General features: G+C 59.3%; 1 protein-coding gene across 2 annotated transcripts in view; it reads left to right on the top strand.

Annotated features, from left to right (window-relative positions):
• Window positions 1-1,340: 1,340 nt before the first annotated feature.
• Pax7 (paired box 7) overlaps window positions 1,341-25,994 on the top strand; it is an 86,463-nt gene continuing 61,809 nt past the window's right edge. Inside the window, exons 1-4 of one of the 2 annotated variants that reach the window (XM_076863301.2) lie at window positions 1,341-1,425; window positions 3,876-4,111; window positions 4,679-4,808; window positions 5,577-5,705. In XM_076863301.2, coding sequence (XP_076719416.1) covers window positions 1,341-1,425; window positions 3,876-4,111; window positions 4,679-4,808; window positions 5,577-5,705 — 580 coding nt within the window. Of the gene's footprint in view, window positions 1,426-3,875; window positions 4,112-4,678; window positions 4,809-5,570; window positions 5,706-25,994 lie in introns of both variants that reach the window. The other variant, XM_076863302.2, reaches the window with a different exon arrangement.

Here is a 25,994-nt window from a genome sequence, read left to right as displayed (position 1 = left end):
AGCTGCAGGAAGCCAGACGAGAGCCACCGGACACCAGGGCTCTGACATTATTTCACAGAGTCGTAATCCCTCCCTTGATGTCACCGGGCTGTTTTCCATGAGTCCAACTCGAGGAAATTTCAGGAAGTGTAAGATGAGGAAGAGGACGCCGCGGGACACAGGGACTCGACCCAGTGGGGCCGGGGTGAAGGGGACCATCCAGAGAAACGCCCAGCCCGGGGCTGCGTTCCCACAGAGCCCGGGCCACAGCAAGCAGCGGCAGGCGACCAGCGGCTGGGGACCCGCCGATCCGGCCCATTCATCAAAGGGAGACAGACACTTGGACAAAGTTGCCCCCTCCCCTTTTCTTCCACCCCCAGCTCCCGGGCTCCGCTCCCCCTGTCTTCACGCGCAGTTCAAATTCTCCCCCCAAAACGAGGTCGAGCCGGGGATTAGAAAAGAGAAAAAATTATTCGTTGGCCATTTCTTTTCGTTATTGGTCCTCGGCAGCCTTCCGTCCTGGCCCCCTTCGCTCCTCATGAATAAAAGAAAAGTCCGGACCTATCAGATCTCGGCCTCCTCCTCCTCCTCCTCCTCCTCCTCCTCCTCCTCCTCCTCCTCCTCCTCCTCCTCCTCCTCCTCCTCCTCCTCCAGTTGAGCACTTTTGCACAACTTACCCAGCTGATCGCTCGCGCCCCCTCGCTTTTCCTCTTCTCTTCCCCGAACCCCTCTCTCCCGAGACCAAGGAGGCGCTAGCTCCCTCCTCCAGTCGGTCGGCCCGGGGACGGGGACGCGCGCGAGGGAGCCGAGCGCAGCGGGTGGAGGAAGGCGCGGGAGGCGGGAGGGAGGGAGCCGGAGCGAGGGCATAAATATATAAATAAAGAGGAAACGCAATCCGCTCCGCAGCCTCCCGGCTCAGGAACTTGGGCCCCGAGCGCGGGAGCGAGTGGCTCTGCCGCCCGAGGCCGGGGCCCGGGATCCGGCCGCATCCCGTCCCCTGCGCCGCGGGGCCTGGTGGCCCAGCTCTGCCCCGCGCATCCGCGCGCACAACTTGTGGCCGAGCCCCGCCGGCGGAGGCGGACTTGGGGTTGGAGCGTTTGTTTGTTTGAACTTCCTCGTCGCCACCTTCCCTCCCCCCACCTCCGCCCCCCCTCACCCCCCTCCCCAGCTTCTGGACGCGGCCGACTGCAGCCGGGGTGGGGGGGTGGGGTAGGGAGTGCGCGGAGGGAGGAGGAAGAGGTTAAAAAAAAAAAAAAAAGGAGAAGAAGAAGAAGGAGGGAAGAAAGATCGCAGCCGGGGGAAAGGGAGCGGACGGGAGGCGACTTTTGCCGACTCTGGATTCGTCCCCGGCGTGCGCGAGAATGGCGGCCCTTCCCGGCGCGGTGCCCAGGATGATGCGGCCGGCTCCGGGGCAGAACTACCCGCGCACGGGCTTTCCCCTGGAAGGTAAGAGTGCCCAGGCTTCCCGGCCCGAGCTCCCTGGAGGTGGCGATCTCCTGGGGCGGCGGGGACCGGGGCCGGAGCCGTGGGTCCCGCACCCCGTGGGGGTCCAAGTCGGGGCGCGGGGCCCAGGAAGTTTCTGGGGCTGACACTTGTCCGTCTCCGCGTGGGTGTCACTGACCCGCGGCCTCGGCTTCACAGGTCGCGGGCCGCTGGCCTTTCCCCGCGGGGCGGAACTCCCGGTGGATCTCAGCCTCTTGTAACCCCCCGGGTCCCCGTGGATTCCCGTCTTCCCACTCTTTCAGACGCTTCTCTCCTGATAGTTTTCCAGCCCCCGGCGCTCCCCGGCTCCGGGTTTTCTACTCTGGCTTGGAATTGTTCTTTTCGCTACGGGGATGTTCTTCCAATCCCTTTTATTTCGAAATACCAACGAGGTGGGCTGCTCTGTGGACCTACCAAGGCCATCCGCTTCTTCCAAAGCCGCCCTCCACCGCTCCGGCTTTTTGACCTGCCAACAGATTAATCTGAAATCTTAAATAGTAACGATCGTTTTCTCCCCCAAACTTTTCACTCGGGCTACCCGAACTGGGCACATCTCCCAGGAGTGGACCTCCAGGCTACCCGAAATGGGCACATCTCCCAGGACTGGACCTCCAGACAGCGAGCGGGGCACGACCCTGTGCACCCCGGGGGAAAGTGCTCCTTTTCTAACGCGTCCTCCTAAGCACGTCCAGCGGCCGTGGGGAGCCGAGAGGATGGGCGGCGAGAGGGCTCCCGGCGGGGGAAAGGGCTGGCCAGAGCCGGGAGCGGAGGCCCTTCCCTGCATTTTTGTTCTCTTTTTCTTTTTGAACTAACCCAGAGCTTCAACCTGTCACCGAGGGAGCGTCTGGCTTCTCGGGGCAGGCAGCCCCGGGAGTCTTGGGGAAGGAGTTGGAGAGGTGTACGACTTTTGTTTTGCCATCACTCTTCCTGCGATTGTTGGAGCCCCCCTGTGCGGGAGGAAGGCGAGAGAAGGCCGGGAGCGGGTGGGCGGGCAGGCAGCCTGCGATCGGGGAGGGGGGCCCCTCGGGCCGAGAGAAGGCGCCGGGTCCCTGAATTAGACAGGGGCGAAGAGAGCGGCTCCGTGATCAAGTGCGCGCGAGCAGCCACGCAGGCGGGAGGGCGCGCCAGCCCGGGGATTTGCCGCAGCACTCTCCCGGAGCGAATGCAAGTGAAACCGCGGCTGAGGACGCGGCGCGGATTAGAACAATATTTGCCCAACATGACGCAGAATACTGAGAAGAGCCGAGCGCCGGTCGCTAAAGAGGCTCTTGAATATAAAGTTGGGCGCTCGAGAGCTCTCCAGCGCTAATGGCATATCCCGCCACGGAGACCGAGTGACTCTGACTTGGCGACGCACGATTTCTGATTAAATCCGAGGGTGGCTTCAGACACCTACTTTTACAAAGAGAGGTGGGGGGCCCCCGGGAGAGCGAGGGAGGGGGCGTAGGAAGAGCCCTGCAGCCGAGCCTCTTCTCGCCCCCTCCCTTCCAATTATACCGACAGCTCCCTCCACTCTGGCGGCTGTGAAATCGTTCTAATCTTCCAGATCTCCGCAGCCGCCGAGTCCCCAAATTGGGGGGATCGAGGCCGGATTAGTGCACCGGGTGTCCCCCAACCTTCTGTGAGAAAATTGTGTAGACTTTGCATTAAGGCGACCCGTGCCTGCCGGTCTCCTTCCCCAGAACACAGCGGGGCTGTCTGCCTTCCTGGTTCTCAAAGTCACCCACACCCTTGGGACTGTGGCCCATCTGTGTTCAAGCCTTCAGGGACTGCGCATGGGTTTCAGAGCGGGATGTTTTGGAGCTTGCTGGCGGTGGGATGTGTCCCCCAGTTGCTCCAAAACGAAATTAAAACTTTGAGAGTGATTGGAAACAAGGGGACTCCCCCAAGGCACAGCCAGGTGCCTGGGGAGACAGCTCCTGCAGCACTGTGTCACTGACCCTGGGCCGTTCAGCCACGGGTGGGTAGGTCAGGTCCCTGCTCAGGCTGAGCTGTAGAGGCTAGGACTCCACCAGCCCTTCCTAGCCACCAATAAAGTGGATCAGTCACAAGTCTCCTGGGATCCTGGAACTGATGGGCCACATCCCATCAGTAATTGGTGTCTCTGAGAGGCAGGCAGACCAGTGGCCCGTGCCTGGCCTGGGGGACAGAGAGCCAGTGTCCCTCTCCTCGCCAGGAGCGTGTCCATCCTTTGGTGTGGCAGGGTAAGGGCACCAGGCTGTGTGGAGGTCCTCAGCCATGACTTCTCCGTCCACTCCCACAGGTCCTCCTTCACCACAGTTCCTTCCCACCTCCGACTGCCCAAGTGGCTCTGAATGTGGGGAGATCCGGGGTGAGGGGTCTCAGAGTCCCCGAGTGCAGTCAGCCAGTGTCTCCTCCCTGTCCTCACCCAGGTCTCTCTCTTCCCTCTCCAGTGTCCACCCCGCTTGGCCAAGGCCGGGTCAATCAGCTTGGCGGGGTCTTCATCAACGGGCGACCCCTGCCTAACCACATCCGCCACAAGATTGTGGAGATGGCCCATCATGGCATCCGGCCCTGTGTCATCTCCCGCCAGCTGCGCGTCTCCCATGGCTGTGTCTCCAAGATTCTCTGCCGCTACCAGGAGACTGGGTCCATCAGGCCTGGGGCCATCGGCGGCAGCAAGCCCAGAGTGAGTGTCTTTGCCACAGAGGCTGGCAGCAGGCCTCCCCACGGCCGGGACCTTGGCTGCCACCCCTTGTGCTACTCCTGTGTGTCACACACCGGCACTGGGGTGTCCGTATGCTCTCCATGGGAAGCGCAGTGGGGAGTGTCCCCAACCCCAGAGAAGTCCCCATTAATTCCCCATTATCTGAATTTCTCAGGGAGGGAAGGGAATAACAGGTCTAGGTTGTCCCTGACTTTGAGGCTAATGAACTATCTCTGGACTGTCCCTCAACTACCCCAAGTCTCTGCTGCTACCCCAGACCAGGGGAGGTCTCTGCCTTCCGGTGATGGTGAGGGGAGGTCCTGGGGTGCTAATTAGGTTGTATTTTATTACCCATCCCTGCTCCCTACCCAGCTGCCATCCTGGGAGCCAGGAACTCATTTCTTGAAAGAACAGAGCCAATCTTGGAAGGGGAGCCTGGTGACCAGAGCCACCAGCCTGGCCTGGGGCTCTCGGGAGGTTGGTATTAAAAGTATCTCCCTTCCCCCACCCCATCTGTCCACTCCTCCTCTCCCACCTCCACCTCTGAAGCAGGTGGCGACTCCGGATGTGGAGAAAAAGATTGAGGAGTACAAGAGGGAAAACCCAGGCATGTTCAGCTGGGAGATCCGGGACCGGCTGCTGAAGGATGGGCACTGCGACCGCAGCACAGTGCCCTCAGGTGAGAAGGCAGCTGAGCCGGGAACCTGCCAGCCTGAGGCTGGGGCTCAGGGTGTGGGGATGGAGGGGAGAAAGAGTGGGGAGTGGTTCCCAGGGACCTGAAGCCGAGCAGGGAGGAAGAGGGAGCAGGAAGACAGAGAGAGCGGTCTCCACAGAAAGGAGGGTGAGCGAGAAGAAAGTTAGGAAAGGAGAGAGGGCAGGAAGGAAGGAAGGTAGGGCAGGTGGGGAGGAAGGAAGCGGGAGGAGGGGAGAGAGGACCAGAAGTCACCCTAGAGGAGCTCCCTTGGAGCTGTCTGGAAGTGACCCAGAGGAGAGACCTGCCCCAGGTGGGCTGCTGTCTGCGGCATTTCCTGGACCCCTTTCCCCAAATCATCATTTCCATTCTCTGGCTACCACCACCGACCAGTGAGTCCCCAATTCAGAGGCCCCAAACCACCATAACAGGGAAAGTAGGGGTGTGTGTGTGTGTGTGTGTGTGTGTGTGTCCATGTGCATTCAGACGTGCAGGCCAGGACACACCTGAGCCTGGGCAAGGCAGCAGCAGGAATTGGGGGCACTTCTAGGAGGAGTGGGTGTGGAGGGGAGCATCTAGGGTGTGAGGTGTGTCCTGTGGGGTGTGGGACATGGGACTGTGTGGGAAGGCACTGGGTGGGTGCCTCAGGTGTGCTGAGGGTCCCTGTGAGTAGGTGCTGTGGGGTGGGGGTTCCCCACTTCTCCTTTGCCCAACAACTTATACTTGCTCTTTTGCCTTTGAATTTCTGAGGTTTAGTGAGTTCGATTAGCCGCGTGCTCAGAATCAAGTTCGGGAAGAAAGAGGAGGAGGACGAAGGGGACAAAAAAGAGGACGATGGCGAGAAGAAGGCCAAACACAGTATCGACGGCATTCTGGGCGACAAAGGTAGGAAGCGGCCAGGGCCCGTTGACCACGGAGCCCGCGTCCCCCCACGCTCCTCCTGCGGGCCTGTGGCTCGCTCCTGCCGCCCCAGCGCCTCGGACAGAACTCGCCGGCGGCGGGCAGCCGGGAGCTTTCCAGGCTTTGCGGAGAGCGCCCCCTCGGTGCGCCCCGGGCCGCGGCAGGGTGCGGAGCCGCGTCTCCTCTGCCAGGCCCCCGGGCTGCGGGGAGGAGCGGAGCGCGCCGCGGCTGTGCAGCCCCTGCGCGCGCGGGGTCTCCCCGGGTACGCGCGTCCTCGGGGCTGGCGTGTGGGCAGCTGGTCCCGCTGTTGATCAATTATTTATAGGAAACTTGGGGAAGGCGGGGAGGGGGGCGAGGAAGGAGGAGCTGGCCCGCGGCTCCCTAAATGAATTTGTTAACCAGACCCGCACAGGCTCTCTAAACGGTCCCTGGAAACCCCGCCTGACAGTTGACTGACCGCCGCAATCAATAAAAATTAGCGAGGGCAGGGCGGCCGCCTGGCTCTCCGTCCCGCGTCGCCAGGGCAGAGTGGCGGGCGGAAGGGGGCTTTCCTCTCGGGCGTTCGCGGATGGGGCGGGGAGTGGAGGCCAAGTTCCCAGACGTCGTCCCCGGGCGGGGGACCCAGGCGCCACACACCCTCTCCCCCGACTTGGCGAGGCTGGGGCGCGGGCTGCAGCCTCAGCCCAGCGCCCAGCTTTCCCCGCGACCTGAGGAAGGGTTTGATCTTTCAAGCGCCTGCACGCCCGGGAAGGGGACTCGCTTTTGTTAGAAGTTTCGGGAGGAGGAAGGGAGAGTCTTTGCCCTCCACCCCTCCCTCGCAGTGCTCCTGGAGACGGGTCTGTGTGCCGAGGGGAGAGGTGCAAAGACCCAGAGCCACAGACGGATCTGGGGAAAGAAGGGCCCCCAAACACCCGCAGGGAGGCAGTCGCAGGGAGGGAATCGGAAGACAGCGGCCCTAGGAACCGGCGAAACCGTGCTTTTTGGGAAAAGCGGGCGAGCCATTTTGTTGGCGTCTCCTTCCTTCCCGAGGCTTCTGCCGGGCACCAGCCTCCGGAGCACTCCCAGCCCAGGTCTCTCTCGTAGTCCCTCCCAACCTTGAAGATGAACTTCACAGACAAAGCCCGCTTCCAAAGACCACTCCCAGCCAGGGAGGCCCAGCCCCCACCGGCCTAGTCGGAGGGGAAGGACTGGGGGGTGGGCAGCCCCGCGTGAGAGCCGCTCGGTGCCGGGAAGGGGCGGGCTATTGACATTCAGGCCCCTAGTGGAGCCGCAGTCCCGCCCGGGACAAAGGGCGAGGAAGAAAGGGAGCGAGCAGCGCCTCGCACCCCGCTGGGCTGGGCCTGCCGAGGGGCCTCGGGTCTGCCGGAGCGAGCCGCCCAGCCCGGCCAAGGAGCCCCTGCCTCGGCCAGACCGCCTGTCGCCCGGCCCTGGGACCCCTGCGCGGGGACCCAGTGCTGACTCAAGTTCCTACTGGAAAGACTAGTTGGAGACTTCTTCACATGAAAAAATGGCTGGTCAGGGACAGGAACTGGAGTGGTCATGCCCAGCACACTCTCAGAGAGTTATCCCAGCCAGAAGTGGAGGGAGGTCTGGACTTCCTTGGAAAGACTTCAGGGGTGTGGGTCTGTCTGTCTGTCTGTCAGGGGTATTTCCAGTTCAGTCTGTGAGGAAGTACAAATAGGTAAATTTTCTCTGAGAAAGGCAAGGGGCAAGGGAGAGGAAGGGAAGGGACATGTGGGGTCTGTGACACAGGGAATCTGGGCACTTCCAGAGCTGGTTTGGCTTTACGAAACCAGGGAGCGGGCCACTTCGCTGGAGAGAGGTTTTCCCTGTAAAAGAGCCAGGAAGCGCAGAGTCTCCAGGGTCTAAAGAGCAGCCTGGTGGCTCCAGATGGGGGAGGCTGGGGACACAGGAGCTTCACAAACCAGATGACCTCATGGGGCGGGCCTGTGTCCAGAAAGCCCTCTGGGTTTTGAGTCCTGATGGGCGCGTGGGGCGCTGTGATGTTGTGCTGGATGGTCTCGAAGCCTTTGCTTCTCTCTCCGTGTGGCTGTCACCCACCCGCCAAGGGTTCCTAGGGATCAGAGTGCCCTTGCGCTTGTATCTGCACCAGTGGGGTTCTGCCGGGTCTGCAGTGTGATGCCCGTGGGTGTGAATGGGCATTTGATGGCACAGACAAGAGGTGCCGTCTGTCCACCTCTGGACAAATTGTATCAGTTACCTGTCCTAGTGTGGGGTGGTCAGCAGACATTCTGATGAACCCCTCACCTTCCTCCCAGACCCTAGACATCAGTGTCATGGCCAAGTTAAAGGGGGGGGGGGAGAAAGAAAAACCTCCCAACCTCCACCCAAGCTGTCCAGGTCAGGAGAGGCAGAGAGGCCCCGTGGGCAGAGCAGGGGGAGGGGTGCATACCCACAACTTTGTTTTTTGGCTTCTTGGTCTTGATAAATGCTTTCTCCGGGGTTGCCCCTCTCGTGGCAGGGAGCCGCCAAAGAAGGGGTTTAAGAGCTCTCTTCTTTAAGCGCTAAAGAGAGATCCCTCCCTGAGTCCGTTTTTCCCTATCGTCCGCTTGGCATTTAATAATGTTAAGACTTATTAGAGCTGGTAATGAAAACTGGGGCTGTTGAATAGGAAACTGTGTTGGAGAGGGGTGTAATAGCTTCCAGGCATGGTAAGAAACTATTTATCCGCAATCAGTCCTCACTCTCAGAGTTTGAAGCACAAACGTTAAGTTGAAGGGTTTTAAAGCAGATTAAATTGAGCTTTTATTTCTGTGCACTTTCATCTCTGAACAGCTCACTCCTGCTCCCCTTGGGCTGATATTCATGAGACTGCTCATGTTTTTTTTTTTTCTTTTTTGCTCTTATCCTTGTTAAGACTGAGTTATTAGGATTGTTGGTTGTATGAATTCTCAGGCCACTGCCGATGGGTGCTCCAGCCAAGCTCTGCTCACCTGGGGAGGAGGGTGGACAGTTCTGTACCATCCCTCCCTCCCCGCCCCACCCCTGTCCACTTAGATGCTCTCCTCTGCACCCCTTTCTCCAAGGAGCAGGGGGTAGGCAGGTCGGCCATGGAGCCAACAGGAAGAAGGTCTGAGGAGCAAAGAGGAAGAAAAAAAAAAAATATTCCCAGAATCTGAGCTCAGAGATTCTTGTGAGGAATCTGATAGGGGCTTGCAAAGGATCAACCGCTTCCTCTGTAGGAGCTGGGGGCTGTGTGTGTGTGTGTGTGTGTGTGTGTGTGTGTGTGTAAAGAAATCAGCAATAATGTAAACAACAATAGCAACAGAAACCAACAGTAACCTAGAGCTGTGGGCAGCTGTCAGTGCACAAGTTGAAACCGCAGCTGAGCAGATCTGACACCAGGCTCCACTCTGGCCTCCAGGACCAGAAGCCCAGCGAGGTCACAGTGAACCTGGACCCTGAGCGAAGTTACCGGAGTAGCTTTCTTGTGGCCAGAATAAAACTCTGAGAGTCAGAGTCCCCTTTGGAGAATCTGCAGATTTTCCGGGTCTGAAGGACCATCATGGGAGGTGTGTGGGGGGGTGGGGTGTTGAGTCCAGGAGGGGGTGAGCCAGATTTGTTTTTCTTTGCTTTTATCCCTAATTTATTTTTAAGGCTGTAAACTTACAGGTGTGGAGTGGGAAGTGACGGGGAAGATGGGGAAGGAGGGGAGAGCCCGGAGTGTGGGTTTTAGACACTTGTAAAGGGAGGTGGGAAACAATTTAATTTGGCAGCAGCGATAGCGCTAATGCGGTTTTCGGTGGTTTGCTACACTGGAGGAAGCTGTTTTGATTGTGTGTACAAGGACCTGCCAAATTTAATTAGGCTCCGGGGGAGCGAATGAATAGGGGAAGGGGGGCCCCGGCTCCCCTTAGCCCACACTTCCCCCCCTCCCGGGCTCTACACCTGGAAGGGACATTGTCAGTGGTCTAGGTGAAGTCGGCAAGGGAGGGGTCCCGGAGGGAGCGAGGCCTTGGGAGAGGGGGCGAGGGAGGGGAAGCAGATAGTCCATTTATCAAGAAGCAATCTGCATTGATTTAAACCAACAAGTTCTCTCCTCTGTAAATGTGTGTTTAGAGAAAGGTAATTGACACTCCACCAAATCAAAGGATTACCCCGGGTTGGCAATCTAATCAAACAGAGTCCAGGCGGGATTTGAAGCTGTTCAGAGTGGGATCAGCTTCGCATAATGGGGGCTCCGAGGAAGATGGGAGGGTGTCAGGCAATTCCCCGGCTTTAGGCAGCGCTCGGCGGTGGATATTCAGAGACCAGAGGGAAGGAGGGAGGGGGCCGCGAGGCTCCGGCGGCCCAGGCGGGGGATGGGGCGGGAGGGGTGCGGGGCGCGCCATATCCCGGAGGAGGGGGCTCCCGGCGAGGGGGCGAGCCCACACTGGGCTGACAAGGCTCCCCCTTTTCTTCCCTCCATCCCCCCGACCGAAGAAGAGGGGGGCAGGAGGGAGCGGAGACTAAGGAAGAACAACAATGAGGAGATAACTGTTACAAAGGCAAACACTGGCGCTCGCGCGCGCGCAGCCCCAGAACCCGCGGTAAATAAACAAAGTCGGCAAAGTGTTTGCCAGATAAACTCGTGCCTAAATCGAGTGTGACGGGCCAGGAGAGAAGAGACAGAAGGAGATAAGGTTGGAGGGGGAATGAACGAGCATAATCTAATAGAAGACATTTAGAAAACAAACTTTAAACAAGGGAGAACAGGCGAGCCGAGCGTAATTATCCGCCCCAGAGAGCGGGGAAGCCGTCGGGGGACGGGGCGGGGGTGGCGGGCCTGGGAGCCGCGGCGGAGCTGGGTTGGGGGGTGTCTTTGGGACTCCACGGGGAACCTGGAGAGGGTCCCCCGGGCGCGCCAGGATAGGGGCTCGGCTCCCCCGGGTGGAGGCTCCGGTGCAGCCCCAGCCTCCGGATCGCTGGCGCGTCTAAAGGAGCGGGCCCCCCGCTGCGAGGGCGTGCGGGCTTTGTGTTCACCTCGGGGCACGCACCGCCACACACCGGCGGTTTCAAGGCGTTTGTACCTAAAAGACTCGTGTGCACGGCGCAGCAGTTAAAGGAATTAGATATTTACCAGTTTGAAATAAGCCTGGCTAAGAAGAGAGGAGAGAGACATTGAAAAGATGAGGCTGGGGGAAGACTTCAAACGAATTCATCATTTGGAATGGTGGAAGGGAGATTTACCCGACAGTATTGGGAAGTTATTTAGATATTAATAACACATTTTCCTGAGGCGCGACCACGGCAGCCATCTGCGCTGCTCTCCGAGCTATTTGGCTGGGTAAAATATGGGCGTCTCAAATGTTGGGACGAGATAACGCAATCAGGCTAACCCTGGTCCTAAGACTGCATCGCAGCGTTAAACCCGGATTAACCTCCCCCACCCCCGCCCCCTCCCCTTTCACAGCTTTCCAAATTTTCAGAGGAATCTACATGGAAGGATTTAAAAGCACATATAACAGTAGACTTAAAGCCGTAAGGTGATTATTTGGGTGTTTTTTTTTTCCTTTCCTTAAGGAATGTTTTTCTGAAAATGATGGTTGTCACACACCACATATAAATAATATATCAAACGTATTTTTAATAGAGAGAGGGGGGCTGAGCAAATACAGTTTCCTTCCAGGTTACCACTTTGGAGTTCCCGTTTAGTGTTGTTTTCTCACTATCAACAAAGTTGACAGAGGCCTCCTTCTGTATTCCCGGGGAAGGGCATCTGAGGATAGGAACAGAAAGGTACCAAGTCCTGGCTTTGGCCCTGGAGGCTCGTGGTCTCCGCCAGACACGGCTGGTCCCCCTGGAGGCACCGGGCCTGGCTAGGGAAGGCTTCCCCAAAGGGAAGGTGCTCCAGAGGCCCTAGGGCCGTGAAGGCCATGACTAAGGGGAGCACATTCCAGGAATTCCAGAAGAATACCTCTTCCTCCCTCCCACTGCAGACTAACGGGGTAATTAGGCAGCGGCCTTGAGGTTGGGGGTGAGGCCACTGGGAAGACTGGGGTGCCCCCTCAGGTTGTGCTGTCCTGGCCCTGGGCTCTCTTCCCCCGCCTCCCCCCTTCCCCCAACTCTGGCTGAAAGAGGAAAAGGTGGAAATGGGGTCAGCACTTTCTGACCTGCTCTGGAGGGATTGGCCCCACCGGGGTCGGGCAGCGGAGGGAGGGAACTCGCCTTTCCAAATCGAATCAAGGCAGAACGGTGACCTAAGGGAGGAACTTCGCCATTAATAGATAGATCTCTCCAAAACTTCAAACAAAGTGGGGTGGGGGAGAGGGGAGGCCGGGAAGGGGTCCGGGGAAAGCGCAGGGGGACTCCTAGCCTGAGAAGGGGAGGGGCCTGGGGAGGAAGAGAAGGGGTCGAGGGCAAAGGGGAGGTGGGGGCCAAAGGAAGGGGTGTGGGGACGGCTTGCAAAGGCGGGGTGGGCCGCAGATGGAACTGCAGCCCCTGGGGAGCGGAAAATCCTCCACCCGCCACTGCAGCCGCGGGAGGGGTGAGGGGAAGCTGCGGGCGCCCCCAGTCCAGCTCAGAAGCCCCAAGTGGCATTCCCGGGCGCCTTGGGGGCTTGTGCCGGTCCCTTCTCGGCAGCTTAGCTGAGTCAGGTTGCGTTGTAAGGGGCCGGGAGGCGGCTGCAGGGCTCTGCGAGCCTGCTCCGGTGAATTGACCCGGTTCCCCGGGTCTGCGGGTCACTTAAGGGACCCCTCAATGACTTGGCCGCCGGGGCCCTGGAGGAGCGCTGGGCTCGAGCCCGGGCGGAGGCCCAGGGAGGGGTGGGAAGAGGCGGCGGACAGAGAGCCGCGGAGGTGGGATGAAAAGTGAGAGGAGGAGGAGAGGAGAGCGCGTCCGCAGAGGCCCAGAGACAATCCGGAGGAGCGCGGAGGCGGGAGACAGAGCGTGCCCGGAGCTCCGCTCGAGGACTCGGCGGGGCGAAGGGGCCGAGGGAGGCGCGGAGCAACAGGAAGACAGACAAAGGGACGCGGAGTCGCCGAAAGGCTGGCCCTGGGACCGGCAGATCCGGAGAGACCGTGGGGCTCAGAACGGAGGCCGCAGGAGAGCGCGGGCGGAGAGGGCGAGCGCGCCGAGCCGGGCGGCGGGGCGGCGGGAGGCGGGGAGCCGCGGCCGCCCTTTTGATCCTTCGCCGCTTGTCCTTATCAGAAGCGCTTTCGGTGACACTGGCACAAAGGCAGTTCATCATATTACAGCGCGGCCCGGCGGCTCGCTGCGATCCCGCCGCTTAATTAGAGGCGGGCGCGCGGGGCCGGCGGGGCGGGCGGGAGGCCGACTGGGAGCCGGGCGCAGGGCAGGGGCCGCCCGCGCCTGGCGGAGTCGGGACGCGGAGCCAGGGGGCGGGAACCCCCATTCAGAGCGTCGCTAAATAAACACGCCAGCCCGGGTTTCACTGCCGCGAGAGCGAGGCTCGCCGCCTTCCGGTGGAGCAACCGCCCCTTCGAAGTTCTCGGCTTTGAGAAGGGGTGGCGCCCAGGCCCCTGTCCCCGCTCCCAGGCTGCGCGCGGGTAAGGGCCAGGCGACCACCCAGCACACTCGTGCAGCTCCGGGTCCAGCTGCCCGCGGCCGAGTGTTCGATTCCCTGGTTCACTGTCTACACTCCCGGCCTAAACTCAGTGCCGGGTCTGGTGGGAACCCGGGGGGACAGTGCACAGCTGGGCGGGGGGTCTACTGTCCAACTCAGTGATGTGGTAACTTTTCACTCAGCCTCTCTGGGCCTCAGTTTCCTCCCGTGAACAGAGAGTCAGGCTAAGAGAAGGTTTTTATCCTTCAGGGATTGGGATTCTGCAGTCCTTTGAGACTCGGATAACACCTTAAAAAGGAAAGCAGAACCCCACCCTTCACCCAGGCCCAGGGGCCAGAATTCTGCACACACTATAGAGAGGTCCTTGGGCTTCTTGTGGCGACACCTCGTTCAGAACCCCACATCTGCCTGGCTCTCGAGGGCTCCAGTGTTCTCAGGAGGTTTCTGATTCCAGGAGTCCAAATTGAGCCTGCTCTCTGGGGGTGCAGCGTCCTCCCCTTTCCAAAACAGGCATTCAGTTCCACCCCCTCCCCTCTCCCTGGACTGGTTGAAAGTGTCCTTTTAAGACATTTGCCTTAGGTGATAAGCATATATGCTGTCTCCCTCTTTTGTCATCAAAAGAGAGGGAAGGAAAGAAAGAAAGAAAAAGGAAGTGTCTTCCCGGAGATGAATAACATGTGAATCACTTCACCCATCCTAAAAATTGGTTAAGCACCTACTAGGTGCCAAACACTGTCCCTGTCCTCAGGGAATTCTGAGCCAGGTGGTGGAGACAGTAAGCCCACAAATAAACAGATGTGTTTCCTGCTTGTGGTCCTTTGGAGTGACCTGGATCTCCCCGTGTGCCTGCCTCCTTTCAGGCTGCCTGAGGATGTATCTGGGGTGTGGGAGTACGTGTCTGTGTGTGGGTTCAGGTCTGGGAGGGAGCACAACAGCAGGGTGTGCTGGCGCTGGAGTTGAGTTTGGTAGGTAGCCCCAAGCCAGAGGCACCTCCAGGCTCTGACTGGCTGGCTGCAGGTTGCAGGGGGAGGCCCAGGGAGCCCTGGCCCGAGCCTCCCAAGCCTCATTCCGTGACTGCGCTCTTTGTCTGACTTTGCGAAAAGACCAGAGATCAAAAAGGCCCCGGCAGGGATAGAAAAAAGGGGTGGGGTGCTGGGCGCAAGAAATAGCTTGGAAAACTCCACCCTCAACTTTTCCGGGATGCAATCGGTGGGAGCCATGCCCTGCAGAGCCCGGCTGGGCTGGCCACCCTTCTCCGCCTTCCCCGTGGTCCCAAGAGGGTGACAGGTGGACAGCCATCTCTATGGCTGCAGGTTCCAATCAGTCAGTGTGGAGAGAGCCACATTTGGGAGACCCTGTGGGGCGTGGGGCGTGGTGTGTCATGCATGCCCTTTAGAGATCTGGGGCTGGGATCAGGCCTCTGGTTCTCTGGAAGCTTGTTTTAAGTCAGCACGGATTGATCTGGGCTGCATAGACATGGAATCAATTTAACCTGGAGTTTGTCTCTAAGGCCCTAGTTTTGGTTTCAGTGACCTTCTGGCTCCCAGTGGGGACCTTCGGAAGCACCTCCATCTCCAGGCTGTCTTGGAACCCGGGACCCAGCTCTGGCCTGTCTCCCGGCCACCGTGGTCAGCTCCACCCCTTGCGCATTAAGGCCCCCTCCTGCGCCCTCATCCTACAGTCTTCCTCCTCCTCTGGGCTTCTTGAGCTGGGATTTGCCCTTCCAAGGCGTCTGAAGTCCAGTACAAAAAAGAAATTCCAGTGTGGGGGGGCGGCGGGAAGGGGCCCCGCAGGAAGAAACCCTTTTCTTCTGATTTTTGACCTCCCCCACCCCGCGGGCCAAACCCCTTCCTCTCTCGCTCCTGTTGCCGGCAGATGCCAAAATCCAGGGTGCCCCCGCTCCCACGTCGGCGATGGGGGGAACTCTGAGTTAGTGCACAATCTCCGCATTTCTGGGATTTGTTGGAGGTGCTCAGAGTGAACTCCAAGCAAAGGGGCCCTGGAACTTTAATAAATGGGCTCCCTATTGCCATCTGTTTAGAGGACACCAAGCGGTTCAGCTGGAACCCTCCGGAGAGGCACGGGACCAGCGACACTGCTGCAAAGGCCTTTTGGGTCCCCCCCCCCCCCCCCCGCCGAAGAGCCCGGCTATTCCTTTTGCTGGGCGGTGGGTTTGAACCCGGGAGCCCCTTCCCGTTGGGGGAGCCTCCGGTCCCCGCAGTGCCCGAGCCTCAGTTTTCCTATCCGCGTAGTGGGGATGGAAGGGGCAGGAGGAAGCGAGGCCGGGCCAGCTGTGGGGAACCTGGTCGGCGGGTGGAGGCCGGAGAGGGAGGCCCGAGGGCTGGGCCTCCGCCCCGCCCCCTCGCGCAGCCCGGCTCGCGCCTCAATGGCCACTTTAGAAATACAAACAACTTTAGAAATAAAGTAACCAAACCCCGAAAGGGGCTTTGAAGGGGCGATGCCTGGTGGCGCTGTACTGTGGTGCGGCCCGGCCCCGGCCTAATCCCGCTTTCATTTCCACCGACGGCCGCGGGGGAAGCGCTCCCGGCCTCCCGGCCCCTCAGGAGGCTGATTAGGCCACAAAGAGCCCCCATTATTCCGAGAAGAAAACCGGGGGGCGGCGCGGCGCGGGGGGAGCGCCCGCTATTGACTTAGTGGATGAAGTCAAGAGCCGCGCGCCGGGGGCCGGGGACGCGGGGGAGGGGCGGCGGCGCGACACCGCGGGTCGCAGCGAACCCACAACAAAACCCCGGCTCGACGGGGGCAGCCAGGCCCGGCTGGGGGCTTGGGCCGTGGAGGGAGGGGGCAAAGGAGCTGGGCCTGCGCCCCTGTCGCCTAGAGTCGGTGGCTCTGGGGGCAGGGGGGTGGGGAAAGCCCTGTGTGTCGCTCAGTACTTGTGTGGTTAGGGCACCAGACTCGGTCTCCCAGGCCTTTTCTTCCTCCTTTGTGAGCCCCGGAAGTGGGTTACAGAGGTCTCTGAAAGTCACCCAGCTGTGGCCACCTGCCGATCTGTGATGGGGGGGGGGGCGGCGGGACCGAGGCCTCTGCTCTGGGATGCTGTAAGCCAATTTCTGAAGGGAGGGGGAGAGGGAGGGGGAAGGAGAAAGAGTAGGATGTCGCAGCCGGAAGGTCTGGGTCATTTTGAGTGAGGTACTCTGAGACCCTCAGTGTCCTCTTCTGCAAAATGGACCTAAGGATGGCCATCTCAGTAGGTTGGGAAGAGTAAAGGGCATAAGGACACAGGGCACGGGGCAGACTGGGAGGCTGGATAAATACTACTCCCCAACCTCCCGGCCTCCTGTTTTCCTCAGACTCTTTCTCTCTAGGTAGAGGCCTTTTCCCCATGAAATCATGGATGCTGGGAAAGCACAGGGCTCGGTATCCGTAGGGGATCACCAAAGGTGCGCCCGGTGAATGGCCTCCCTCCTGTCTAAAGCCTGACAGGAGCAGCACTTGGCTCTGGGGGCATCTTCCCAGCCCGCAGAGGGCCAAGGGAGGACGGCGGGGAAGGGCCGGTGCTTGGGGCCCTGCGGATGCTGTAAGGTGGGGTAAGAACTTCTTCCAGGTGTCAGGAGCCAGGCCAGCTGGACACAGGCCCTCAGCAATCCAGTCCTGATTGGCTCCCAGGACTGGACGAGGCTCCCCCCCCCACTCCGCCACAGCTATTTGTAAAGCTATTGTGAAGCCCCTGGCTCAGCCGGGCTGTCCTGGGAAGGACCCCCTTCCCCAAATTCCCGTTGTAGACTCATCAAGGGGCCAGTTAAGGAGTTAGGACTGACAGGGTGGTGAGGAGCAATGGAGGGATTTCAGCAGAGAATGTTCTGGAAGGTGTGAAGGTTGGTGCTGGGATCCGGGAGCAGAGGGAGGCACAGAGGGTCGAGGTCTTGGAGGGTGAGGGCAGCCCGTGCTGGGGACAGAGAGCGGGCAGCGCCCTCACCCCCAGACACCTCTCGCCGGATGCCCAGGGTTGTGGAGCCCATGATCAGCCACTAGGGCCATCCAGCCCCGCTCCAGCCTGGGATCCCAGAGGATGGAGCCAGATTGGAACCGGGCTTAGAGGAAAAGGTGAATCCTAAGGATGAGACAGGAATGAGCCCCAGATGGGGGAAGGTCACCAGGGATGTGGGTGGTGGCCTTGGGACAGGTGCAAAATAAGATGGCGGGCGTCCCTTCCCGTCCCCACGGGTGCCATGAGGCCTGTCCCACCCTGCAGTCCCAGTCCCTCAGCGTTTGTGTTCTATGGGGTCCATTTCACAGAAGGGAAGACCCAGGCGCGGAGAGGTAGCCCAAGGAAGCCAGGGAGGAGGGCTCCCCCTTACAGGGTCTGCCGGACCCTGGCGCCCTCACCTGAAGAGGCTGACGGGGACCAGCAGGATCTTGGGCTTGGCAGACACACAGGCCTGACCCTCTGAGAAAAGTCCTTTGAGCAGTAAGGGGGCCAAGGCCCAGGGGGCAGAGAGCCTGACCGGAACCCAGGTCCTGAAGGTCCATGGACCAGGCAGGGGAGGCCCTGGCCGAGCCCCAGCTGCTGTGGCATCTGGATGTGCCCCTGTTTCTCTGGGGTTCTTGGTCCCTTTGTCTGAACAATGGCCAGGCGGGATCCGCCCTGGGTCTCCAAACTGTGTTGCACGGAGCCTGGGTTCTGGCAGGAGCTTCGGGGTGTCCCCTGACAGAGGAAGCTCCAGGGAGGCGGGGTTTGTGCTCCAGAGCCGGGGACCTGGGTCCAGGCCACTCTGGGGGAGGGGGAGGGAAGCTCTTTTACACCCGCCTGGAATCAGGCCCCCAGGCTGTGGTTATGGGTCTTCAGAGATAAGGTGATACTGCTTATCTGGTGACAAGTGATTCTCCTCCTCTTCTCTTCCCCCGATTAGGGAACTTTCTCTCCTGGCTGGGAGGTCTCTTTGCTAGAGCAGGCAGGACTGGTCTCCGGACCCTGTCATTGAGTCTCTGCCTAGCTTGCTGTGTGTGACCAGGGAAGGCAGTTACCTTCTCTGTGCTTTACTGGGGTGGGGAGCCTGGGAGCCGGGGTGGTGCTGTCCTGGGATGGCCGGGATGGCCGTAATGCAGAACTGGGGAGACAGAAAGACCCTTGAGCCAGGAGGTGCCCCAGAGTGCTGCCTGGATTTGGGACACCTGTGGCAGTGGCATTGGGGTAACCTGCCCAGGTGATTTGATGGCCACCCCGGCTGAGAGCAAACGGTCCAGCACAGCACCTTGTTTTCCAAATGGAGAAAATGAGGCCCAGAGAGGGAAAGGAATGTGTTCCTTGTTGCCCAGCAAAGTTAAAAGAGCACAGGGACCAGGCTCCAGATGGCTGGACCAGGCACCGTGCGTGGGACACTTCCAAAGTCACTGGGTCCTTCACCTTTTATTAATGCCACTTGCCCCTGTTGAGAGTCTCATCCACCAGGGTACTATGCTGGGAGCAGCAACTCTTGCCCGAGCCAGGAGACGGGCGCCCAGGCACTGGGCTCTGCCAGCCATGGGGGCTGGGGACGGCTCCCTGGATTCAGGATGGTCGACTCCCCACGCCACCCCTGCTGTGGCTCCTGGGAGCAAGTCAGGCCCCTGCTTTGGGTCTTAGTTTTTCCATCCGGCCAATGGGACTGGATCCAAAGGCACAAATGAGTTACACACAGAAAAGTTGCCCCGTGCGCGGGAAATTCACGATGACCCGGAGGCCAAGGCCTGGGAGTAAGGGGCGTGGGGCTGACCTGCCATAAAGGTTCGGAAGGTGAGAATTTCCCAACTCAGGTGCATGTTATTTCATCAGGGGATCCCAAAATATAGATGCATAGATTTTATTCCCCCTTGTTTTGGAAAGGCTTTTGGCAAAAGTATTATATCATTATGAAATTTTAAATCATATGAAAGTGTACAAAATTCAGACTTAAGAATTCATCTCTATCCTCAGCAATGACCTTGCTGAGTTTGGGGGCACAGCTGCCTACGCGTGCCCCAGATCCATGATGTACCCACCTACTGACCCAGACCTAGAAGCATATGCAAAGCAAAGCATGTCACACCAGCTTACCCCGGGACCATAGAGGCTTTACGGGGTGACCGACCGTGCACCCCAGGATTGAGGCCCCGTCATGATCTGTTTATGCAAATGTGCGCATTTCCCTGGAGGGAGATCCTTAGCTTTTCCTGAGTCTCCCAGAGCTCAGGGCTCCCAAAAGGTTAAGCATCCTGCATCAGAGGACTTGCAGGTGTTGTTCCTCCCAAGCCCCCGCCCGCCCCCCCTGCCCTCCCTCCAGGCCCCCAGCACCTCCCCTCCTCCCCATGCACCTGCTTGGGCTTCCGGCCTCCTCCGCTTCAAAGCAGCCGGCCGGGCTTTACCTGCCTGCCTCAGAAAAGCAGCGGGTTTGAAAGGGGAAGTGGTATTTCAGGCACTTAATTAGACCCAGGACAAGAATGGAGCTGGCTCTGGGGTCAGGCCAGGGGGGATTGGGGGGATTAACACCCAGGTAAACACATCAAGGCTCACTGGCCTCTGGCAGGAGGCGGCCCGGAGCGTCCTGGGCAGCAGCAAGGCTGGGCCTCTAGGCCAGCAGCCTGGGAACCACATTCCAGAGGGGGCAGGGGTGTGTGCTGGGTGGGGCGCTGCCTCCACCTGTAACCTCAGCTGTCCGCCCTCCGCCCTCCGCTCCCCATCCCCATTGTCCCAGGAAGGTGGAGTTAGAACTGACATTTTCTTCCCTCAGCAACAGGTAGGTACCAAGCATAAGATGTGCAGGTCACGGGGCTGGGAGCACAGATGTGGCTCTGGCTGCAGGGGCTCACACACCTGGGGAGACAGACCAGTGCACACCTGAGTAGGGTCCTTCAGGAAGGTGGATAAGGGTTTGGAGAACACACAGCAGAAACATGACAGGAAGCAGGAAGTGGCCCAGGACAGTGATGCTGGCTAATCAGGGAGGCCTGCCTGGAGGAGGTGCTATTTGACATCATCAATCCTCTTGAGAAGCCCTTTATAGATACACAGAGCTGCCGGCCCCTTTGGTCACAGGGCAGCAGGACTGTCTTACTACTGGAGACCCGTGCTGTCCACCTGTCCACCTTTTGCCATGTCTCAGGAATGGGGTAGGGGCTTTATGTGCCCTGGCTCCTGGTGTCCAGTGTCCCCATTTCACAGGTGAAAGCAGCGTGTGGAGAGGTTCCCTCCGCTGCCCGGGGTGCCAGAGCCGGGGCTAGAGGCATCTGACTTTGGAACACCCTCTGCCACCTCACAGGGCCCTGTGTTCCCGGGAGGTGGCTTCCCTGTCCCTTTCAGATCCGTCAAGAGCCTTGGCTGATTCTTTTTCCTAATGGGGTCCCGGGCATTTGTCTGGGGCTTGTGTTGGGGACCATGAACAGAGGAGTCCACTGGCCGTGGAGTGTGTGGGAAGGTGATGTCCGGGGCCTGCGGTGGCCAGTGGTCTCTCGGGCCCTAAGCACACGGGGTGCAGTTGGTTTCTGGGTAGACTGGGGAGGGGCGTGTCCTAGGGTTCCCTGGGCCACTGGTCCTCTGCCCGGGTGTGTGGACAGGGTGTGGGGCTGTCATTGGGGGTCTCTGGGCGCGCTGCTGCAGAACAAGGGACCCGTGTGCTCCGGGGACTTGCTCTGGTGGCAGGCGGGTGGGTTTGGCTTTGGCTCTGAAAGAACCTGCCCCCATTTCACAGACAGGCAGCTGAGGCTTGGGGGCACCTGGTGGCCTCCGTGCAGGCATCTGGCTACTAAGTGGCCGAGGGGGAAGGACAAGGAGGCTGCCTTGGGAGGGCGCCTCTTTCCCTGCCCCCCCAGGAAGGCCTGGGGACAACAAAAGGTTTAAATGTCAGCGTGCGGGGCGCCGCTGTCGTCACGGCCTGGCGGACGTGTGCGCGGTCACATGCACGCCCCCTCCTCATGCCGGCGTGTCGCCCGGGCCCAGCCCCGTCGCACGAGGCCTTTCTTTCTCCGCAAATACGCCAAAGATTAACGCCCCAGCTGGCCCCGGACAATGGCGGGACCGAGGAGTGCAGGACCCGGCGGAGCGCCACTGCCGGGCGGAGGGGCGGTGCCGTCTGCCCGGGACTGGGGACCCGCCCTCCCCCGCCGGGGGTGGGGGGCAGAGCTCGGGGGTCCGCACCCAGCGGGGGGCTGTGACCCCACCTGTGATGTGTCAGCGCCAGCTCTGTCCTCCACGTGGGAGGACGAAACCCCATGTGATCCAGCAGAAAGGAAGGTCGGGAGGCAAGGCCGGCCTCCTTCCTAAACCTCCACTCCCTGCCTCCTCCTGTGAGTGGCAGGTGCCACCCAGAGCTTCACCTGCTACCTGGGCTAGTGGAGGAGGAGGAGCCAAAACACGGAAGGGGGCGGTACTCGTGGGCAAGACTGTGGTGATGAGAGGTGGGACTGGACCGGCCGGGATTCACCAAGAACCTGCGCAGGTCCTGTGATCTCTACCACTCGGGGAAACATGGGTCTTAGTCACCCCATTTTGCAGATGAGGAAACTGAGGCTGGTGAAGGAAATCCTTGCTCGGGATCACAGGCTAGAGTAAGAGGCAGGAGAGCGTTGGAATTGGGTCCAGGACATGTCAATCCCAGGTGGCTTGGGAGGGGCTGACAAGGGGAGAACCAGTGTTGCTTGGCACAGTGACCTGAGCTCCTAGGCCACAGCCACGTGTCCCTCTTTAATCTGGGCACAATGATCATTCGTTTTACCTCTGCTGTTCCTCTGGAGCTGGTCGGATATCAGCAAATGCCTCAGTGTCTGTCATCATTCACTGCAAAAAAAAAAAAAGAAAAAGAAAAAAAGAGAGAGTTATTTTAGTGGAAACCCATGGAACCGCCGTCTAGCAGCCAGAAGCTGGTCTCCCTGGATTCCAGTTTCCACGGTCAGTAACAAGGGCTGTGGCCGGTCCCAGCCCGTGACTGCAGAGCTTAGAAATGCAGGTGGCGAGTCCCCTCCACAGATGAAGCCACTTAATTACCACGCAATCAATATGCAAACAAGTGCCAAACTGGGTTTGAATCAAATTTCTCATCGGGGACTCCGTGGGGGAGGAGAGTCCAGCAGAAGGGGGCCCACGGTGGGGGGGGGCTGCCAGGGAGCTGCTGCCGGACCAAGAGAGGGGCTCTGGTGGGGAACCAGGCGCGGGGGGATGCCCAGAAGCCCCCCGAGGCCCCAGCGCCTGGCGTCGGGCCCTGCTCTCAAGGAGGGGAGCCGGTCGGTGGCTGGAGGCTGCTGTCCTGGGGACGGCTTTCCAGCCTGTCAGCGAAGTCTGGCGGCCTCCACTAATTCATTTGACTCGGAAATCTCAACTTGACCAGGCTCCCCTCCCCTCTTTAAAACAAACTCATTAAACTTGTCAACACTCATTAGGCCTGTAAAACATTGAACTAGGGCCACTGGGGAGACTTGGAGAGGGTGTGTGTGTGTGTGTGTGTGTGTGTGTCTGGGCGTGCGCTGAACCAGGCCCGGGGAGACCTGGCTCTGAGGCTTGGCAGGGCAGGGGTGTGCTGGATCCTCGCTGCTTCCTGCCTTTTATCCAGGGCAGAGCATGCAGGGGCTGGGGGCCAAGGCGGCAGCCCTGGGGGCTGACTTGGGGTGCACTGGGCTCTGCCCGCCTGGCTGGCTGAGCCGCTCGTCTCATATCTTCTTCTGTGGCTCAGTTGGGGTATTTTACTGCAAGGACCCGTCTCACTGGGCTGTTGGAACCCGTGCGTATTTATAGCCCGTTGAAAGCTCTTATGGCAATACCTGGTACGCCAAGAGTGCAACTTCTGGTCTCTATTATTTAAAATCTAAGAGTCAGCTTAGTTTAGATCTTTGAAATTTGGATTTGGTAAGATGTGAGTTTGAAGCTCAGCATTCTGCTGCTTTAGATTGGAGCCTGTTTCTCTGAGTCTCAGTTTCCCCAAGTAAAATAAAATATTAATAAAAAAAAAAACAGGTTTGCATGGAGGCGGGGGACGGGGGGCTGGGGCTGGGACTCAGCAGTAGAGCGCTGGACCAGCAACGTGTGAGGCTCTGGGTTGGATCCTCAGCACCGCATAAAAATAAATAAAGATATTGTGTCCAACTACAACTAAAAACAATTTTTTTATGGTACCTCCCATTCGACCCACTCCCCACCAGGCCACCTTGCCCTGCAATGTAGAATTTGAGGGGTGTGTTCAGATTCCATTCCTTTAATTAGAATCATGGGAGGGGGGCGTGGAGAGGAAGCCTTCTTACAACTGGGTGCAAAGTTGTAAGGAGTGAGGAGGGAGGGGGATGGGCATTGAAACCCCACTGCAGCCCCAGGTGGAAGGCCCTAGGAGGGTCTTAGAAGAAGCCTCATTTTAAGAAAAGAAAACTGGGGGCTGAGTGCAGTGGTGCCCACCTGTAATCCCAGCTACTTGGGAGGCTGAGGCAGGAGGATTGCACATTGGAGGCTAGCCTCAGCAGCTTAGAGAGACCCTGTCTCAAAATAAAAAACTAAACAGAACTGAGGGTGTAGCTTGATCCTAGAGCACCCCCAGGGTTCAACCCCCAGTGCTGCAAAGAAAGAGGGAGGAAAGGGACTGAGCTGGGCTGGGGACATGGCTCAGTGGAAGACCAAACCCACAAGGCCCTGGGTTTGGTCCCCAGCACCCGAGAAGCCAAAAATACACAGGGTAAAACAGCTTGGAGGAGAAGAAATTGCTCCCCCCTGCCTAAAAAGATGCCTCCTGGGCCGGGCTGAGCGGTGGAGCGCTCGCCTGGAATGTGTGAGGCGCTGGGTTCGAGTCTCAGCACCACAAAAAAGATAAATAAATAAAGATAAAGGTCCGCTGACAACTAAAAAATATATTTAAAAAAAGCCTCCTGTTTTAAAGAAGAGCCTGACGGGGCGGTCATCATGAACCCCAGATCTAGAAACAGAAGCTGAAGGAGGCTCTGCGTGCGGCTTTCCTCCTCCGAATCTCCTCTCTGCGGGTCTCCAGAGCCTCCAGCAGGCTCCCTGCCTCCCGAAGGCCACACCCAGGCACCCCCAGGCAGCCGCGGTAGCAGGCCCAGACGCCTAAACGGAGGCTGAATTCAGAGGCCTGATGAATAGGGGTTTTGTCTGGGCTCTCTTTTGGGATTTGTGGTGCGTTCTTTTCCCTTTAAAGTGGGGTGTCTCAGACTCCGGCTCTTTCTCTCTCTCGCCCCTTCCCCCTCTTATTGAGAATGCCCCCTTAAAAAAAAAAAAAAAAGGGACGCGGCCTTCTGCTTTCCCTCCTCTCTCTGAAAATGAGAACATCAGCTATTGAAGTGGCTTGATGAACTCTCCCCAAAAGTTTATTAAGGGAGGTCAGACAAAGGGCCCAGGCCCGCAGGCAACTGAGCAGTCAGTACATATACTGGGCCCTTTTGTCCCCCCAGGGCCGACGCTTGAATACCTCTCAATGGCCCTCTTCAGAGTGACAAGATCAAGCCAGACAACGCTTGTTAAAAGGAGCTGCGGCGGCCTCCCTTTCTGCGGCGAGCCCGACCCGCTCCCCTGCATTAATGTGCATCTGCAGCCGCAGGAATAATCGCCGGAATTCTGTTGGTTTTGTGTGGGTTTTTCTTTTTTCTTAAATACCCCCTTCCTCCTCCTCCTCCTCCTCTTCCCGGCCGGCCCCGCCCGCAGCAGCGGCCCTCCGCCATATGTTGCCCAGCGCCGCCCAACCCAGCGCGGTGGCTGCGAGGGACCTCGGGGGCGAGCATTCCTGGAGGAGAAGAGGGGGTTCCCGGCCACTGTCCCTCCTGGGCCGTGCTCCCAGTAACAACCCCTGTCCTTGGACACCACAGGCCTGCTCCAGGGGCTACGTAGGGACCTAAGCATGTCACGGTCCCTGTGTGTCTGACACCGACACAGGGACCATTTGCCCTGGGTTACGGGTGGAAGCGGAGGCGGGAGGCGGGGAGAGCAGCATCTTTCTGGGCACCGCGGGGCAGTGCCTCCGGGCGGGCTCCTGGGCCTCTACCTGGTCTCCAGCTGCCATGTTCAGTGGCCGAGGCCAGAGCTCCATCTTGGCCCCAGGGTGACTCCCCGGGGCTGGCCAGAGCCAGGGGCTCAGGTGGAGAGGTGGCCTGGTGCGGCGTGGGGAAGGCCGTGGGAGGCCTGACCGGGTGGCCATGGCGTGGCCCGGGAGCGTCCTTCCTTAGTTATCAGTGTGAAGGCCGAGGGGGGGACTAGCCCAGCGAGGGAGGAGCCCAGATTCCCGTCCACTCTGCTGGGGAGGGTGTGTGATTGTGTGTGTGTGCATGTGTACGTGTGCATGCCCACACACGCGTGCACGTAGATTCCCAGTTCTAGTGACTTTGTTTCTATGTTTCTGTTCCCAATTGGTAACTTCTTTGAGGATAAGGACCAGTTAACTGCACTTTTTTTGGGGGGGCGGGGTACAGGGGATTGAACCCAGGGGTGTTGAGCCACTGAGCCACACCCCCAGCCCCTTTCATTTTTATTTAGAGACAGGGTGTCACTAAGTTGGTTAAGGTCTTCCTAAGTTGCTGAGGCTGGCCTCAAATTGAGATCCTCCTGCCTCAGCCTCCTGAGTCACTGGGATCCCAGGCGTGTGCCACCGCTCCCAGATAGTTAACTGCATTGTACTCTGTTTGCATCCACCTGGCCTCGGTGCCAGTACAATATCGTACGCAGACTAGGCCCTCGATTGGAGTTCCGTACTTCTAGAACTTTCCCGGGACCCCGAGCAGTGAGGGAGGGTGCCCCCAGACCTCCACCAGAGGGTCAGAGTCTCCCCCCTCTTCAGTTTTCATTCCCCCTCGAG

The sequence above is a fragment of the Callospermophilus lateralis genome, chromosome 7, assembly GCF_048772815.1.
Source record: "Callospermophilus lateralis isolate mCalLat2 chromosome 7, mCalLat2.hap1, whole genome shotgun sequence".
Taxonomy (NCBI): domain Eukaryota; kingdom Metazoa; phylum Chordata; class Mammalia; order Rodentia; family Sciuridae; genus Callospermophilus; species Callospermophilus lateralis.
This window is presented reverse-complemented; position numbering and strand designations above follow the sequence as displayed.